At 38.9% G+C, this 20210-nt stretch overlaps 1 protein-coding gene across 3 annotated transcripts in view; it reads left to right on the top strand.

Annotated features, from left to right (window-relative positions):
• Window positions 1-20210, top strand: part of enox2 (ecto-NOX disulfide-thiol exchanger 2) — a 198904-nt gene that overhangs the window by 91990 nt on the left and 86704 nt on the right. For all 3 annotated transcript variants that reach the window (XM_038699860.1, XM_038699858.1, XM_038699859.1), the window contains one exon: window positions 9418-9564. In XM_038699860.1, coding sequence (XP_038555788.1) covers window positions 9418-9564 — 147 coding nt within the window. The remainder of the gene's footprint in view (window positions 1-9417; window positions 9565-20210) is intronic.

Raw genomic sequence — 20210 nt, 5'->3', positions numbered from 1 at the left:
TCACAGCCGGTCATGTCCGTACACACATATAGCTCTCAGCATGCCATTATAGCCATTAGCCATTCCTCTGGAACACAAAAAAACATTGAGATAGGCTGTCTGTTTTTCTAACAGACTGCAAATAGCCCAGCTATTTAAGGGAATGGTGAGGGTTCCTTAAGTCATTAGCATAAGAGGGTCTGTGCCAGTCATAACGCATGCCATGCTGTAATAATGATACAGTGATCACCCACATAGCCAAGATATCCTTTGTACTGCAGCCTAATTGTTGATATCTTGATCTGCCCATACACTGCATGCATTAAAGGATCCTGTCTTTCATAGGAGAGGCCAGATGGTAAGAGCTTAGACAGTATGGGGCCTTGAGGACAGTACAAAAAGAACAGTTCTCCTGGGAGGCACCTACATTTTGACTTTATTGCCTCCTACCATGAGCACCTCGTATACTTATTAGTCCAATGTTGAACATTGCTCTCAGAGGACATTGCACAATGCATGCATGTGTAAGCTTTCATGACCTTATCTTAACTGCTGTGTTGTCTTGTTAACACTCACTCACTCACTCACTCACTCACACCCTCACACGCACACGCACACTACATTGCAGAAGGGCACAGGCCTTTGACAGTAGAAAGCGGATTAGACTGCAAACCAGAGATTTTTAGTGAGTTTAATGGAATAGAGATGAGTGGATGGGAGATTTAAATAAATTAACCTTCAGTGAATTCCCCGAGGCTTAGAGGAATGACAGTGGGGGTCTGAGGAAGAATTTTATTTTTCTCGTCACTGATGTTATGAATAGTCATGACATGATTATGGTTAGCTAGTAATCTTCAGTGTGCATGTTAATCTTAGCTTGTGTTTGAAGCACAGCTGACGTGAAGACTGAAATTATTTACAAACGTTAATGTTATCTAAAGAAGGTTCAAATCAAGGGCAACCGGACCAGGCTGAAAATACTGGAAGACGTTTTCCTTTCTCATCCAAGAGGCTTCTTGAACTGAAGAAGCCCCTTGGATGAGAGGCGAAACGTCTTTAAGTATCCTTTCTCCGATAACTATGACCTGGATGACAGAGAATCATCACAGGCAAACTTTAATTTTCTTAGGAGCAGAAAACAAATAATTAATTACCCCCCTTTGACATTAATAACCCCTTGCATTTTGTGTTTTGCCCTTTGTATGTGTCACAGTGTGTTCCAGCTCCATATGCCAATGTATTGGTAGAGTTTATATGACATGCAGAGCAGGGGGGATTTTGTAAATGTGCAATGAGATGTTCCAATGCTAGTATCATTTCAAAATGTCATCACAACATCAGGGAATAGATTAACCTTTAGCAAACTCCCAACCGAACGGTAAGAACATAATTCTTTCTTGGTACTCATCATGATAATAACCATGATTGGTGCCTTTGACATTTACTTAAGGATGCAAAATGCTAAAAATTCTGGATATTCTCACTTCTCTATTGATTAGGATGCATTAACACACTGTACACTCACTCATCACTCATCGTCAACCACTTATCCTGTGTACAGGGTCTCAGGGGGCTAAAGTCAGTCCCAGCTGGGATTGGGCAAGAGGCAGGGTACAGCCTGCACAGGTTGGCAGTCCATCACAGGGCCAACACATAGACAAACAACCATTTACACTCACACCTAATAGCAATTTAGAGTGATCAATTAACCTGCATGTATTTGGACTGTGGGAAGAAGTCAGGTTAAATTCTTTTGAGTAATTATAACAAAATTTAAAGGGGCTATATGTAGTTAGTATCTAACACAGTGGTTCACAACCTTTTCCAATCACGACCCCTAAGAATAATCATGTTGGTAGTTGTGACCTCCCCCCACATGCAAACACATTGATCACTCATAAACTGTTCAGGGATTAATGGAATAAAACATGAAAACTACCACACTCACACAGGAAGACCATTGCCCCCAGACAGAACAATAAAATTTTTTGTGTGTGTGTCCAATCAGAACTCATGTGCATGTACACTTTGACTCTCATAAATAATGACAGTCAATAAAATCTATTCTTCAAATTACATCACTGGTACAAGCAGTGCAATGTAATCCATTCCACAGCCTAAATTGTTGTTTTATTTAAAATATGTTGTTGTATTTTTTTTTTTTTTTTCTCTACAAGCCCCTTGTAGGGGCCCTTGGGTGTCACCCCAGGTCCCCCAGGTTGAGAACCAATGCTCTAACACATGGTTACATCTGTAATTTGAAGTGTGAACCATTGCTGAGCACAGCTTATTAAGTCAGGTTTGGCCTTTTCCAGCAAATGCAAGAGTCAAAAACAAAGAAGCTCTCACATTCATTTTCTTTTGTTAAAATGAGCAAGATCTGCAGGACAGTGCAGCAGTACATAAACTGATTCTGTGGATCCACCACGTGTACTAACTGCCTGTTTTAACTGCTCTTTGTCTTTGCTATAAATACACAGGAAGTGAAAAGCTTGGCTAATAGCCTCATGAGAATACCGCAGCTGCTTGGCATGCTTTGGCATCCATTGCTAAGTCACATCAGTCAGACACCTTGTTTATACATCTGCTAAGGGCACTCATAACTTGACAGTCCGCTACCTTTTTTTAGAGAAGCTCAGAGCTCGTGCCCACAGTCCCGGGCCAGAACATGTTCTTTTGTTTTGATGGACACTCCAGGCTATGAATAGAGCAATATCTCATTTTGTCATGGTGACTGATCTGTGTAGAAACTTTTTACAGAGACATAATAGAGGTCTTGTGACTTTGTTATTATCAGTAACCTTTCAGGTTACCAAAAGCTAATTTGGGATCCTGTTTAAAGACTTGCCGGCTACCGCTATGACGCAGTGTCATAGCCTGTGACTTGTCACTTTGCTGTGACCCATAGCAGCGAGCTTTGCAGTAATCGCAATGCATCGTGATTTTGAATGTTATAACAATGCCCTTCCCAAGCCAACCCCATGTCGTCCACATGGTCTGCATTCCTATTGTGACTTCTTTGCAGCATGGGCTCTAACTGGACTAGTAATTGGAATTGGTGCTAAAACGCTGTTGATCGACACAAAATGAATCAACAACAAAGTTTGATAAATGATTAATTGTTTTCAATCACTTAATCAATCAGTAATATCAACATCCACCAGCCTCTCAAATATGAGGATTTTTTTTGTTTTCCCTCTGTTTTACAATAACTGTAAATTGAATATCATTTGGTTTTGGACTGTTGGTTAGACAAAACAAGCAATTTGAAGAAGTCACTTTGGACTTGGCCCTGTCCATTAGTTGGTCTGCACCGTGTATACTGGCAATTTGGACCGACAGACCTGGACATGATATAAAGATTGTTTCTACAAGAACCTCACAATGTTTTAGTTTATAATAACCTCACAGAGAAGCGTGCTTCTGGCTGCACAGTGTTTCACCATTCACATGAAATTCATTGTCTATTCCCAGTGGCTTCTCTGTCTACACTTAACTATTGGTCAATTCTCTGTACCAATCAGTGATGTCTGTTGTTGGTCTGAAGTTCAGATAGAAAGAAGCTGTACTTCAGTCGAAAAATAATAAAAACTAGGAACCCTTGGCAAGAGATGCTTGTAATGGGACAATGGCTCTGGGAATTCTTGCTCCCAGTTCTTCTGAGTGAATCATGAATACATGTTTTTTTTTTCTTTTTACAGCATTAATACATTCAGGTGGATCCAACTGTGAGCTCATGCTCTCATTAACCTGAAGATTTATTTGTGAAGGCTCTTTCCTGTGTGTCTTGTATCATTTGACCACATGACCATAGTAATTGCCTATTAAATGTCTAACAGCTCCCTTTGGTTGCTGATTGGCACATTGATTTTTAAAGAGGAGGGGAACACGCATATCTTGGAGAATATTCCTTTTCAGTCCTTTTTATACAGTACTACTTTTGTGTGAGGTTTAGCATGAAAACCATGATACACCCTCTTTTTTGGGGGGTTAGGATTTTGTCCTGATATGTGTCAGCCACTTAACCTGTCTGAGGATACAAATCAGTGGTGCTGAAAGGCAGTTTGTTGACAGTCATGGCTTAGTAAAGAAGTGGAATAGTCAGAGAAGCAAATTTACTTCTGAGGCTGGGGGTATGTTAATGCTGTGCCGCCATCTGGCTCTTTTACCTTGTTCAGATGAATATCTATATGTTTCTTGGTGTTATTGTAAAATAATAGTCCACTGCATAGGCTGTCCCCCACTTGAATACTTACCTGCAGTGTTGCTGACGCACATTTCCTTAAGCTCTGCATTATTCATACTGCACCATTGGCTTTATTGGCTGATAAGAGTTCATTAAGGACTATAGGAGAATTACACAAACTGTTACAGAGAGAATCATTGCAGCAGAGCGCAGCGGTAGTTAAAGCTGTGATCTCTACAGAAAGATCACAGGTTTGATCCCCATAGATGCTAGGATGCCTTGAAGTTATTATTTAAAACAGAAAGTATGAACTCATTATGTAATGGTTCTCATATTTTATGATTCTGTGTTGCAGCAAACTTGATTACCTGTATACCCTGTAATTAGTGTATCTCACACAGATTTTATATGTGGTAGATTGTTTGTTTTTTGTATTTTTGTCACTTCGACTGGAAAAGAATCTTTTTAAACCACACGGTACCGTCAACATAAGATTGTAGGGCTGCAGCTAGCAATATATTTCATGTCAATAATCAATAATTTGGTCTATAAAATATCAAAAAATAGTGAAAACACTCCAGAGTCAGCCCAAAAGCCAAAGGTATCCACTGAACATTGTAGAAGACAACGAACACAATAAATATTTACATTTAAGAATCTGAAACCAGTAAACTGGCTTGGCATTTTTGCTTAAACTTACTTAAAGAGTTAATCAAACTATTCAAATTTTGATCAACTAAGCAATTAATCAGCTAACCATTTCAGCTTCCTAAGACATACAAATAATAATTAGGGTTGTTAAAGTTGTTGTCAGCATCAGATAATTCTTATTTCCTAACTACCGTTGCCCATTTTAACCCCCTAGGCCTAACTTGTAGATTTGGTTATTGATTAAGTATGTTATTATTGAACTATCATATTGAGCCCTCATCCTCGACGGTGTAGATGAAGTAGTTTGTTTCACATATAAGGCAATTAAATGGTGTTTTAATGACCCACTGAGCTTCCCTGTGAATTATAATGTTCCTGTCTTTTCCTGGCGCTCTGTACCATTAATGGGGAATGTTGTTAATGCATCCTTGATGTAAGATCAGGTCACTTTCATTTGCGGTATTTCTTGTATTCCACCCCGATGCCACAGTGCATAAAGTTTTGTGTCTTAGTTAAGCATTTTTTTTATTACTTTAATTTACTCTGCAGCATTCTGCCCCAATCCTCCACCTGTCTCCACCCACTCTCCTTGTATTTATTTTCCTCCTCCCCTGGGAGCACTGACATCACTCGTCTCTCTAGCCAGATGTTGAAACTTAAACATGCCATCGATCAACCTACAGACAAACAACCGGCACAGCAGATAGGGGTGTTGACCCAGCGAAGACATTAATATATAGGTTTACAGACACACACTCACTCACTCACTCACTCACTCTACTGTGGGCCATACCTGTCTGATTACTGGTTCAGAACTCTGACAACTCTTTCTAAGCTCAAACCCAGAGTACCAGTGAGTATCAGTGCTGAAATGTGTGATTTAAGACTGATGCTCTACATCAGTCTTAAATCACACATTTCAGTGCAACTAATTTCTTCCTTCTTGTTTCATACTACATTTAGAGCTCCTGTTCTCTTAAGAGTCTATTTAGGAGACATTGTTGGAAAATTTTTGGACAAACCCGCCACTATGAGCAACAGTAACTTCTTGCCTTGATCTTGAGCTGGAATAACACAGTAACCGCTGAAGCTGAGTGGTATTTCCCTGTCAGCTGTTCAGAGCATTTTCACTCTTTCCATTGTTTCTTGTGGCCTTTCATGCCGCAAGAAACCATGGGAACTCTCATGCCACTGACTTGAGGGGCTTTCTCTTTAAATGTAAACTGTAGCCGTTTATGGGTGACAGCGTTAACATCGGCAGAGTAATGGATTTACTTCACTCTCTAGACTATTGACGGTCATCTTCAAAGAAGTGTGACAGATGGATGCTGAGTAGCAATCAACTTAAGAGATGCGTGCAGGTCTGTGTGTGAACTCAGACAGAAGATCCATTTAGACTGACTCTCGAATACACAGCCCTCTCTGCCTAAATCTAACAAATCTCCCACACACAGGTTTAATGTATTTTAAGACCGTATTTCTCAACCTGTGTTTGTTTATCCAGTTTGTCTTTGCGTGCAGAAAACCATAATTACTGAAGAAATACGGAAAATATCGTTGCTTACATAAGGGCAGAATGAAAGAGTGTGTGTGTCTGATAGACCGAAAATGCGACGATGTACCAACATCAGCATTTGCGTTACAGCCCCTTTTTAGAAAAAATATTTTTCTGTGACAGATTTGACTTATGAAAAGAAGATATTGAAAAGAAGAATTTATGCTTTCCTACTCTGAAAACTCTTTTTTCTCTTTTTTTCTTTCTTTGTATGTATGTATGCATTGACTACCTCTGTTAAGCTGCGGATAAATCTTTGCTATTGACCAATTAAAGAAAAGCAAAAACACAGTTGACACAGGAATCTACAATGTCATTAGACACTTAATGAAAGCATTCTTCCTAAATTGTAGTGTCTAAACAAGAGTCTACATTCTGTAAAAACTTTTAAAATTCTTAATAATGATGTTGAATTTTAGAGCAACGTCTGGGTTTCATACTAACTGATAAGGGTCCTGTGGACCCCTGATATAGCCACATTAATGTGGGGCTTCTGATCTGTCGTGCAATGGAGAGAGAAAAACAAATCTGTGCACAAAGAAGTGTCATGAATTTTTCATGAATGTAGATCTCCCCAGGACCCTGCTCTGAATTCTAAACAAATACACGACTCTTAAAGAGTGGAGAATAGCTGATACATTAAGCAGAAAACACAAGTTAAGTTGTTTTATCATTTATTAGGACTTGGGAGCAATCTCAACATTATTTTTGCTTTCATTTCTTATGGGTGTAAGTGTTCTTATTGTCTTGTATTCATGGTTTGACTGTTGGTTCTGTTATTGTAAGATAACAGTGAGGGGAAATTTTGTCTTCACTGAACTGTCTCATAAATTTGCTCATTATACAGGATGTCTGAGCTTTAATTTGTCTTACTGTGTAAGATTACTTTGACATCAGTGTTGAAATTAGGCTGAGATGCTGTTTTTGTGGAAGTGCTATTTTGTGTGGAGCACTGGATTGTTTACAGTTGACCCCATTCTTTCAGATAAACATCCTTAGTGGTATTTGCAGCATATTTTCTATATGTACTTATTTTTATTGGTAGTTTTTGTCCTTGTTAAAATTGACCTTGATTGGATGGGAAGGAAATGCTACATGTGTCGGTGTGTCAGCGCATGCACAAAATATTGATTCAGAAGTCAGTCGACTAGTGCATCATTGTGTTTCTTCTGTGTCTGGGATCAGGGCAAAAATACACTGGTACAGAAAATAAAACCCTGAGCAAAATCTTCATGTAAGTTCTTGGTCAAAAAATGTGCATTCAAAGCCAGACTGTTGGATTGGACTGTTGGTGAGGTTTGATTGAAACTTTGTATTGAGGCTGTATTTTTCTCTATGGATTCATCTGCAGATTATATTCTATATTAATTAATTAGAAGTTTTGGCTTTAAAACATCAGAAAATGGTGAAAAATGCCCTCTGAGATTTCCCAAAGCCCAAGGTGATGTCTCCAAAATGTTGCTTTTGGCTGACCAACAGTCCAAAACCCAAATATATTGAGTCAACTATCATGTAAGACAATGAAAAGCAGCAAATTCTCACATTTAAGAAGCTGCAACCATCAAAATCTCTAAAAGTTTTGCTTTAAAAAACAATAAAATAATTATAATTATTTTTTCCCTTCATTTTCTACCGATTGAGTAATCAATCGACTAATTGCTTCAGCTTTACTTTGTATTCACATATAATTCCTTACAGATTTGTTTTATTTGAGGAAACAACCTCACAATGAGGGAATGAGATTCTCACGGAACAGTGTCCCACAAAATATCAAGGTTTCATGTCGAGGTTTCGGTATACCGCTGCAGCCCTACTTAAAGAGGTGGTATTATGCTAATTTTCAGGTTCAAAATCTTATTTAGGGGTTGTACCAGAACTGGTTTACATGGTTTAATTTTCAAAATACACCATATTTGTCCTCCAGCTCCTCTTTTCACCCTATGTGTTGTATGCTCCACTCTTGAGCTACAGAGTGATGCATCGTACTTGTACAAAATCTTTGTTAGGAGTTGCACATGCGCAGTTCCCAGGTAAGGACTACTAGCCAATCAGAAGCAGAGAAGGTTGGGTCGTAAGAAACAAGATAGGGTGTCCACAACCACAAAACATCATTGTTCCACATCTTACCATAAACCACTACAAAAATCACCGTATTTCAACTCAATTTTACATAAAAAATTGGCCAAACAATTTGAACGTTTGCTCAGTAGATTTCACTTCAGGTGTAACATTAGCATTATAGTTGTAAGTTTAGCTGTGTTAGCCAACATTTACAACAACTCTGTACTTGAACAGTCTATGAAGTTACATTTCTGTGTTTATTTTGAATATAATTCACAACCAATAAAGCATACTTACAGGTTGTTATTTTGAATTTCCAGGCCCAAACAGAGTCGGAGTTGCATCGTCTTTTAGGACTAAACGTTGAACTGTTGCCAGTGTTCTGACAATCTATGCTGCCTTGCCGAAAAATGCTACCATAGCGCAAATCGATAGACTCGACTCTAATTCCACTACCCGCTTGGCAAGCTTTATGACACGTTTTCATTGTGACGTCACAAGTAAAGGAAGCTGTTTTCAAGCGGTTCAGACTCACTTTGGGCTTTTTCACTTTGCAAACCTGTTACATGCACAAAAAAGATACATAACTCAATAAAGGAGAAGGGAAAAGCCAAAAAGCATAATACCACCTCTTTAACAAAAGGCCCATTTATGTAGCAGCTGTTCTGGAGCTTTTGATCATAGCATATCATCATTTCAGAGCACTTAAAGGTTGTCCATGCTTAAATTTCGGTTAGGACATCTCTGCAGAAAGATATTTAATTTGAAATTGTACTTTGACACACATTAGGCCTTTAACAAATATTGCACCTAATGCAACTTGAAAATTGCAGGAGACCATATTGCAATTTTGATAGATTTTCAATTAATTGTTCAGCCCTAAACATCCATGTTGCTTTCTATTTTTCATGTTTTGCTGTGTTTTCCACTTTGATCAGGAGCCATTACCTCCATTTACTAGACTTTCTGTGTTTGTGTCTTTCAGGACTCAACGCTCTGCCCTTTGATCCAGCAAGTAACAACGACCCTCTCCACTTCAGCAGTTCCGGTGGGCCACTGGTGACCGAGTGTCCTCCTCTGGAAAACACTGCTGATAATACCAAGAAGAGGAAGAGAGCCAGTCTGCCTCCAGGTATGGACAACAACTTACCCCACAAGTATTGCACCACTGCTGCAGGATTACTCTGTGGTTTCAAGTCCTCACTGCTTTGCTCTCAGCCATGTCGAATTCTAAATGCTAGTGCCCGTGACGCTCAACAGAGAATACCTGCCTTCATTCAGAAAAGCTTTGATACTGCAGCTACATTTTTTACCTTGAGATTCCTCCGCTTTCTCTATCAACATCAAATACCTGTGATGGGAATTGCATAATCCTATCATTTGATGGCAGTATGGGGGTGGGGGGTGTAGCTTAGTTCAGTCTATGTTGTTTTCGATTAGCTTGCCATGTCCTGAGGCTCTGGTTGTCTGGCCTGTTTGGAGGTCAGGCAGCTGCGGCAGGAATCTGCTCCGCTGAGATTGTGTGCCTGACTGTCTGTCTGTTATTGTGCCAACACCACCTGCCATTCAAAACTGCTACACGTCTTCAGCTTTCTCATACACACACTGACCCATCACACTTCTCTCAGTGTTTCCCTCTTTGTGTGTGCCTGCGTATATGTGTGTGTGTGTGTGTGTGTGTGTGTGTGAGTTTTCCATAATTAAACGGTAATTTGAGTTAGTGGTGGTTTGCCTGGTAATGTGTCAAATTAAAGAAGGACTTTCTAATTAAAGAAGTACTGACTAATTAATTGTTTTCTAAGTAATCGAAAGCAGAGAGCCCTTAAGACGGAGAAGTGTCGTTCAATGTTCTCTGCTTTCTTGGCGATTGTAATTGGACTGATTAATACTCCACATTAACATTGCCTTAAACAACAATTGATCTTTTCTTCACACGGCCGAGTTCATGTCTTGATAAAGTTCTTTTAATTTACTGACCATGTCAAACTTTAATTGAATAATGCATCATGGATGATTGTCAAACAAATGACTACTGTTTGTCCAAATGTTTTAATGGTGAAAGTTGCACATTCGCACCATGTATAAATGACAGCTTTACATTTTCAGTTCAGGTAAAATAACAAGTAGTTGTAGTAATTGACAGAACACTTCACTTTCGGCTTCTTCAATTTCTTCAGATTTGTTAAGAACACGCCCTCCCTTCAGGTTCATGTGTCAAAACAACAGTGTCAAAGTTCTCAGCAAGTAGTTCTCACTTGTCAGATTTCCCATTACACAGCTCTGAAAGTCTTGTATCCTGTAGTCACAATATCATTAGTGTTCTGCCCAATCACACTGTCAAGTCATGCAGGTTTTTGTTAGACGAGGAAACAAAAAAAACTTTATAGCAACCGTAGTAACAGTGAATAGTCATATTTGTGTTTGTGTGTACAGATAAAAGCCTGTCAGTAACCCTTAAGGTAAAAGCATTAGCAGTGCATGAATACAGTCTGTCCTTCAGGTGGACAGTCCATCTTGATTTTCTGTGTCTTCAACGTGGCAAGAGAGACCAAACACTCCCTTTCTCGGTCACTCTGCAAGTTATTTATCAGACTTCCTGACTCGGAGAACTTTCTTCCTGTAAGGTTAAATAATGCAGGAAGTTGAAATGACTTATTTTATAACTTAATGGTGCTTTGTAGATTCTTTATATATTTGTAAATGCTGCTGTGTTGAGATGTCACACAAAACCTTAGAAATGTTTGTCTTCATCCAGCTTGGCTCTCCAACTCCAGGACCACCAGTTTGCACTTGAATTTCTACTCAGTCTCTTCCACATCATATGTATGTCATAGGCATAACATGAATTAACATTTCCTCTTCCTGCTGTGGCCCACATGTGTCCTTCTAGTCAGTATGTTAACATGCACACAGGTTACTGTCTTAAGGTTATGAAGGAAATCTGGTGTGTTCATAGACACTGTATTAAACTGGTAACTGCGAGGCCGTGTATACATGTAGGCAACCTTAATTTGGAAACATTACTTACTTTTTTTTGTTATAGTGGAACAATTCAATGCTTCCTGTTTGTAGGGAGGCTGAGAGAGCAGTGAAAGGACAGGCTCTATAGGGAGATTTTTCTTACAGTGCAAATAATTCTGAATTCTACAAATGGTTGAATGTTAGAGTCGGATTGAAGAAGGCACAGTTATGTGTAATGATCTCTGCTTTCATCCTGCCGCCCAGCTGTCACTGCGGTACTTTTCCTGTACGAGGTCTTTGTCATCCATGTGTAAAAAGCTGATTTAAAGACCTGGTAATGTTAAAAAAAGGGCTTTTTCTGAGAGAAATCATGTTTATTTACCCCTTTTCTTATCATTGTCTCTGGTCTTGGTCAGGTCTTCCAGCTCTCTGATGGAACGCCAACTCATTAGCAGCCATGTTGATTTAGTCTTGTTAAAAGACCCTAATGGGTTTTTCTCATTACACTTGATAATCCATAATGCATGCTTGCAAGCATCCATAGCCATGTATACACTTTTCTTAATCAATTTTTTAAATAAAATGCAGCTGTATAATGACTTCATGTTTGATGTGGCTCATGAGGAATCCAAGTCATTTCAGACTTAATGCCACCATGCTGACAGATTAAATACTAATGATCTTTAAACCAGCACAGCAAGACCAACAACAAGCAGCCAGATACATATTTAAGAGGCCCTCACCTCCTGCAAACGTTTACAGGTTAAATTGATATTCTGTCCACAAAACAGACACTGTTCATCACAGACCACTCACTAACACTCACACTCAGTGTGACTCACTCGATATTTTCTATTTAGTTTCAGCTCCAGAGAAATTAAATTCATTGGAAATCATGCCCACTTGGTAGGAAATGTCCAGTTTGTTGTGACTCTTTTACTAATGCTTGTAAAACAAATTCATTGTTGTGCTTCTCCTTCTTGGACCCAGTACCATTGCAGCACTGTCTAGTTCAACATTTTACCATGCTTTCTTTATCAAACACGGATGTTTTTGTACAGTCTAAAGTTGTAGATGATGCACTTGGCCACCATCTTTGCTGTTTATCTTTAGTTTTCTGTTTATGTGCATCCACTGTATCCAGTGTGCCTGACTTTTAACAATCCATAATAAGTGGTGCCTTGGGGCAGCAGCACACTGCAAGGATTTTCCTTATTTTGTTTATCAGTTTACAACACAGCCAGAGATGGTTGTTTCCCCTCCAGTCCTGCTGTGTTTGAGCTGCAGGTGGTGAAGAGAACAAGATTTTGAAATGTTGCAAGTTTTTTAGTGGAGCAGGAATTCCCCTCTTACAATGAATGTAAATGTCAGTTTAGTAGCACCCACAAAGCTCAATATTATTATCCCACGTTATGTTAATGTAATACTAATAATCCTCTGTGAAGCAGTTCAAAACAAAGTTAAGTGTGACTTGAAGTGGAAAATGTAGATACAGCAGACACACTTGTTAATGTTAAAATAGAAATAAAAGCAGGAAAATCGAATTACTTTTTACAAATGTAATTTTTTAAAAGGTTGTTGTATTTAAAGGTGCCCTATTGATTTTTCTTGTGAAGAAAGAAAAGTTATGTTTACAATCAGTGTTACTCACCAAAACGCATAGTGTATCCTTGAGGTCTTAAAATGTGTTGAATGCATTTCCTTCTTCATATTGGAAGCAGGTTTTTAAAGTGTTTAAAGTTCAGCATGGTTTACGTTGATGTTTTCTTGCTAGAGGTCTTCTTCTTGCCCTGCCTCTGGTGGTGCATTGCACCATATCTTGGCATAATACCACCACCTGTTGGTCAGCATAATACCACCACCTGTTGGTCAGTAGAATAGTGTGAAACCATTGGCAGGAGTATGTACCTCATCATGTGCATATGCGCCAAAACAGTGACCCAATTTATAGAACATCAGCTCCATACCGCCACTACATTTCTCCCGAATCGCATACCCCACCTTTTTAAACCCGCAAGCTTGGAGGCTGGAAGCTATCAGCTCCCTGGAACAACCTTCACAGTCAGTCATTCACTTCGTCAATTGGCTAAGCTCACCTGCAGCCCATCACACACACACACGTACAGAGGAGATTAAAGCACATGCAGAAACACAGAAAATGTTCGAACAACCCTGGGGTCGTAACAGAATGAGGCGTTCCACAGCTGTGGATAGCAAAGGTCCTGTCAACTTTGGTAATGAGGTGTGCTTTCACTCACTGCACACAGTACTGTGCCTGCAGCACTCTTTAACTAACTTGCTACACCTGTTGCAGTCTACTTTGGGTCAATAAGAGTACAAACATTTTCCCAAAACAACCCTTCTTAAAGAGCCATAACTGCCTTTGGGAAATTTGGGCCTGCACCAGTCAATAAACTTTTTCCATTTCTACAGTTGACTACATAGACTGTGTCCACTGGAAACTGTCTTTGCCTGTGCAGTAGCAAATGTAAATTTGTTGTTTATCTGAAGGAGAATGCTTGGCCTTTTGCTGAACTAGTTTCAAGTACCATTGTAACAAGGTTGTCTGTTTGCGGGGGGAAAAAAATATTGAGTAATGACCAAACCTAAGGTCATGTGCATGGATTCATCAAAGCACTTCCAATGCTCGTATTAAAGAAATCTCCTCACTCATGTTTTTCTGTGCATGAAAATCAATTAATTCAATTTCATCAGAAAGGCCAGTTCACAGCCGTAGTTTTAGCAAATGAAAGAATTGGACTCTCAGCAATCCAATCTCTTGTGCATTAACCTTTTAGTGGGAGCTAAGAGTGAGGTGTTGAATAAAAAGCTATTGATTCTTCAGTAGAAAGGCTAATGTCATTAAGCAAGGGAAAATAAGAATACATGTTTAGGTAGGGAGAGGCGATTTGTCTCCACCACCTGCAACATCATGACGTGACATGTAGGTTTATGGGGATACATTATTCCATCCCAGCATTGTGTCTATCTTAGAGGTGAGACAAACATATTGAATGCATTTATTTCACATCTAATATATTTCCTACATGATGCTTAAATGTCAGCTTCCTAAAGTTGCTTTGATCTCAAGATAAAGTTAGATGTTATATATAATTGTTTATGTTGTTTTCATGTTTGCAGAGTGAGAGTACAAGCAACACTTTCACATTCTGAGGAGAAATCTGTGTGGTCAGGTACCAAGTTAGGTTCCATCATTAATTTTAAATATTATAGTATATTTTCTTAATGGCTCCTGGTCGCAAAGGTCTGCACAACCTAAAACAACTTACTAAATTACTGTATGTGCAGTAGGGTTGGGCCGATAGACAATTCCATTATAAAGTCACCTAAAAGACTGAGAACTCATCTTTTTTCCGTATATATTTCCTCCCGCGATCCATTATCACGGCAGCAGGTGAGCCGCACACTTATTAATGACGAAGCCTATCAAACAACTGAAACTAACTTCTTCACTCTGTGTGTCCCTGCTGCTTTACCTGGTACGTGCATAAAATATCCACCGCGACTTGTGACGTAAGTTAATAGTCTACCTTTTTTTTTTTTACCGAGTGAAGTCTGCACGAGAACACATGCAAGATGACTGCTGCCTCCCGCGTGTTTCATTGTAGACCTGTCCGATGGAAATTTTGCAGACATCGTCCAACCCTAATGTGCAGACTACACATGTGTGAACACGCTCGCCTTTGGAAACACCCAATGTAGCATAAGCAGAACTACATGTGCGTCTGCTCTCCACATTTCCATTCACATCTATTTTAGTATATCCAGCCATTTAGTCTTGAGCTGCCATAGCCTCAACCACAGACCCTTTCATTCGTTTGAAAGGAGCCAGTCTGTCAGTGCAGTGAGGGTGCCAACCCAATAGGCTCCAGCAAAATGACAGGGTCACCCTGCAAAAACGTTTAGTGTTGGCCAATCAAATACTCCAAAGCACACATTCCTGGTGGATTGCTTTGTAATGCTGTAATTCTATGGTTTACCTCCTGATCATCAGAGTTTCATACTTTCCAGTGTTGTAATACTTTCTGAGTATTACAATTCGCTGTGCAGTGGTTTGGCATCTAATAAATGCATTAACCGGTTACTTAAACTGTACTTCTTGCATCATATTTAATTTCCTCACTGGAACCTTAAATAGCACGCTTCCACCCATGCAGCCCCCTTGTGGTTTTAATTTCAGTCTGAATCCCCCTAAAATGCATGTATCAGTACTATTTCTGGTGGGTATTTCATAAGCATCAGTCATAATGTTTTTTTTCCCACCTTAATCTTCAAATGATTATGGGAAAAAAAAAAACTTGTGGTGTTTTTATGTACTTATTACTATGTGCACTTTTACTGGTGAGAGCTGTGAAGTAAAGCAGTCCTCGCTGACTTGATCAGTGTTTGTGTTAGAGATTCTGAAACCATGGTCTTCTATGTACAGTCCACACCCTGTCTTTTTCCTCTGGCCTCTTTATGATGAATGATTTTCAGTCTGACTGGCATTTCCTTTTGCAAAATAGTTTCCGATATTACATCCATCAGTATTTTTTGTAGCCTTTTTTCTCATTTTGGGGGGGAAAGTAATGGATTTGGGCATAAAAAATGTAATGTGATGTCATTGACCCTCTACTAGCAGGCAAAGAGCTGTTGGAAGGTAAATAATGTAATGGGCTACTTAAGCTGTCAGAGATGACAGTCCATTTAGATATATGGCTGTGTCATTGTCCCAGAGAGGTGTGTGTGAGCAGTGCCCCTGATCGCTGTGTGTTGCTGCTGGGGGAGATCTACCGCTGGATGTCAAGTCTTTGTGACGTTGAGGCCACACAGTGACACAGAAGATTTAGAGTGATGCTGATGGATGGGAGACACAGAATGACAGACTGAAGTTTAAAAGTGAACTCATTAGCTCACAAACAGGGTGTCTGCAGGCATGTAGGGGAGGAGAAAGGTTAACGACTCATTCAGCCTGGAAGGAGCAGCTGCATGCTTCTGCAGTACTGTACACAGTATATGTGTTTTAACTCTCAAAGAGAAAAGTGATTGAAATGCATAACAAGCTGCAAAGGGGGCCCGCCTCTCCTTATTCAAGTGGGATTCCTCTGCTTCAGTCAGAACACAACAGTCAACTTGTTTCTGCCGCTGCTCTGGGAAGGATAAAGACTACACATTGCCTGTGTGTCTGTCATGAACAATATATTCTTGCATAGGTACATTGAACATTTTTGAGTATTTACAGAAGTGCCATATACAGTAGGGCTGCATGTAATGATTATTTTCATTATCAATTGATCTGAAGATTATTTCCAAATTCATTGTTTGCGCTGTAAAATGTCAGAAAATTGCTTGTTTTGTCCAACAAAAACCCAAAGGGCTACAATTATTATTGAATTTTTGTTAGATTGTTTCAGGTATACAATAGATCAGATGTGTTATTGGTAGGTAATAATACTGCTATATTAACTTAATCATACCAGGTTTTTTGTGTTCCAGGTAAAAGTGGGGATCTCGAGCCTCTTCCTCCATTTACAATAATCACCAAATAGCGAAATTAAATATGGGTTCATCCTTTTTTCTTTTGTCACTCAGATTTTATTGGATCTTTTTGACAGAAAACAGAAGCAACAGCACAGTACATCAAAACATTGTTGCCAAGTAGCATTGTAACATTCATGACATTCATATATCAAACATCATATTCAGAATTAAAGAACGGGGGGTTATACAGTGCTACTTAAAGTTGTAACATGTTTGCTAGAGTATACAGCAAAAACAAAACAAATTACTTTTCGAAGGTAGGGATGACGAGGTGCAACAATCGCCAGCCACATCTCTTCCCACAAATATCTTCTCCAGTTTGACCATCTTGTGATTTATGTCATTTCTCAGTGTCAGGAGCAAAGTTGGTCTTCCCATCTCACGGATCTCTTTCAAGCCAATTTCTATTGTAGGTGGATCCATCTGTAAACATTTATAAGAGAATGTTTTTTTTGTTTGTTTTGTTTTTTTACCACTACAGTCATTATTTTCAGGAGATATGTAATTTCCTCTTTCAGCTGTACATGTGTCACACAAATAAAATGTCATACGTATGTAAAAGCAATCAGTCTCCCAAGAATCCATCTCCCATGATTTCCCAAATACAACCCCAAAATAATAGTATCTTTGAGCAGCTCCAAAAATGTGGTGGTGATTAGCCTCGTCATCCCCTCATTTTCTCCAACAGTTATGGTTTACAGATGTTAGATATGTGTGAAAAAACGGTTCTTCGAACAGAATGCATAGAGACAGAGGTAGAGAAAAAAACGTTTCACACATGTTCTCTCCATTGCTGATTGGATATTTTATCATTTAATAATTTCTCCCATCTCTTCTTGGTATTGGATGTGGTATCTCCCCTACCTATTGCAATTCCTAGGTATAGTTTAGAAACGACTGATTTAGAATTATATTCATTATATTCTGTGATTGTGTAATTTTTCCAAATCTCTTTTTAAAAAATTGCTAAAAACTTTCTAAAAAAAGAAAAAAAAAGACCAAATTGTATTTTTCTCTTAGAAAGCTTTATAATGAGTTCTTCTCCATTATGTGTTCATTCTTTTTTTTTTTTTTTTTTATCCCTTTAAAAATGTTTCACTTCCCATCATTTTTAACTGTGCTCTCTTGCTCCCTGTCACTCCTCTGTACGCTGCTGTGGTCAGGGATTTAGTGCCACTTCACCCCATCTTGCAAAGCCTACAAACACGTGAGATCTAAATTATTCACAATGCCAGAAGGCACTCTGCTCTGCTCTGTCTGTAGACTCATGATAAATCCAATGGCTAAACATCAAGAAATCTGAAAAGATTCTAATATGAAACAGAAGTCCTTGTTTTCTGTATGTACAAAGCAATCAGGGCTGGGTTGTTATGCACAGCAACAGTGTATAGGGAAAATAAAAAAATTTGCCATTAGATGAGTTTTTCTCTTCATCCTTCAGCCTTTGGGACATAGCTGCCCAAGGAAAACCAAATAAGTTGTCTACCAGGAATGTTTTTCATTAATATTATCACATCCATTTTTTGTTTATTATCCCTGCAACTTTGATAAATTGGTTTATAATCAGGACGTGGCCTGCAGACTAGAGAAACTGGCAGTGTTGTATGTACCTGAAAAGAATTGAAGGGTTTACATCTCACTCAAGTAAATCTTACAAATGTGGTGAAGCATAAATACGTTTTCTGTAACCTCCACAGTGCTTACAAAAAGTATTCATTTATGTTTACTCGTTTAGCTGATGTTTATATCCAAACCGACTTACAACTGCAATATACTGTATGTCAGAGGTCACATGCCTCTGGAGCTGCTAGGGGTTAAGTGTCTTGCTCAAGGACACATTGGGATATGTGTTGCAGTGCACCATAAGCATGCATCTTAACCACTGCACCGTTTCCACCCGCCTCTAAATTTACTATACAGAGATCTGTTTGACCAACACAAATTAGACCCTTTTAATGTCCATGTCAAAAAAGCAGCTGTTCCGATGTGAGAATTTGCTGCTTTTGCTGGTCTTACATTTATTCATTAGGTGACTCCTTTATCCAAAGTGTCTTACAATTGCTATATATGTCAGAGGTGGCACGCCTCTGGATCATCTAGGTGTTAAGTGTCTTGCTGTGAGTGTCTCACAGTGGATTCGAACCTGGATTTCTCACACCAAGGCATGCTCCACCACCACCCCTTACATTATAGTAAATTGAATATTGCTGTGTTTTGATCTATTGGTCATACAAACAAAGACATTTATGAAGTCCACCTGGGATCTAGAAAATAGTGAAGAAATATCAGTCACAATATCCTGAATAAAATGTATTTTATTTCATACAGGATTTATTGAGAAAATAACAGGTGAGTCACTAATAAGGAAATAAGAATATTTAGAATCCACTTCAGATCTACTATGTCTTATTTGTCTTTAATCCAAGTATTATCACTTCCTTGAGCACTTCCTGTTTGTGTATTTTGTCTATTTTATTTTTTTGTGAATATTCAAATTGCTGACTTGCTTTTGTTGAATATGAAGGCATTTAAAAACAAATGGAGAGAAAGTCAATTCAAAGTCTCAAGTGCTCTAATTGCTTATCTTTAAAAGAGGGCTGTATTCTATGCAGCAGTTCCTCCATATCTCAACTGTCCTACTCCTCTTGTTTTATTGAAATAAAATGTGCCATTTCCTCTCTAACAGAGAAGGCTGGCCCAAGATTTAAGGGCTCAATTATAAATGTAAAGGCTGTTGAAAGGTTTTATCTACAGTGTTTTTCATAAAGCCACCGGCGATTGTCAGATTTCTACATGTCTGAGATGGCCCCAAAACACAGAGGAATAACCGCGGTCTCGAATAACCTGATGAATTATTTATATTCTAGTCTAGGTGGGCGAGATTTGTTTCTACTATAAATGAAGCAAAGTTTGGTTTCTGGTGTTTTTTGAACTCATTTAATATGATTGTGTTGGGAGCTTGTCGGGCCCACATTGCAATACTAATTGGAGATGGACATATTGATAGGATTTAACATCAGAAGGACCTAAACAAGGAGAGTACTGTTTTGGACACCTACTGTTAATTTTTATGCCTACTTTTCTTTTTCCTTGTTGTTTTCTGTGATCTTTCACATCAGTTACCTCGGTGCGAAGCTGTAGGAATCATTCTGTTTTTACCCAGTGCAATGCCCAAAGCAGCGTGTTTATCACAGAGACCCTGCGGCTCTTCTCCTCTGCTATCGACACCTCTCCCTCCATACATCCCTCTCCTCCTCTGTCCTTCTGTCTTTTCTC

This window comes from Micropterus salmoides, unplaced genomic scaffold (genome assembly GCF_014851395.1).
Source record: "Micropterus salmoides isolate LMB-PRFRI ecotype aquatic unplaced genomic scaffold, ASM1485139v1 Ms_hic_scaffold_5, whole genome shotgun sequence".
NCBI classification, from domain to species: Eukaryota; Metazoa; Chordata; class Actinopteri; order Centrarchiformes; family Centrarchidae; genus Micropterus; species Micropterus salmoides.
This window is presented reverse-complemented; position numbering and strand designations above follow the sequence as displayed.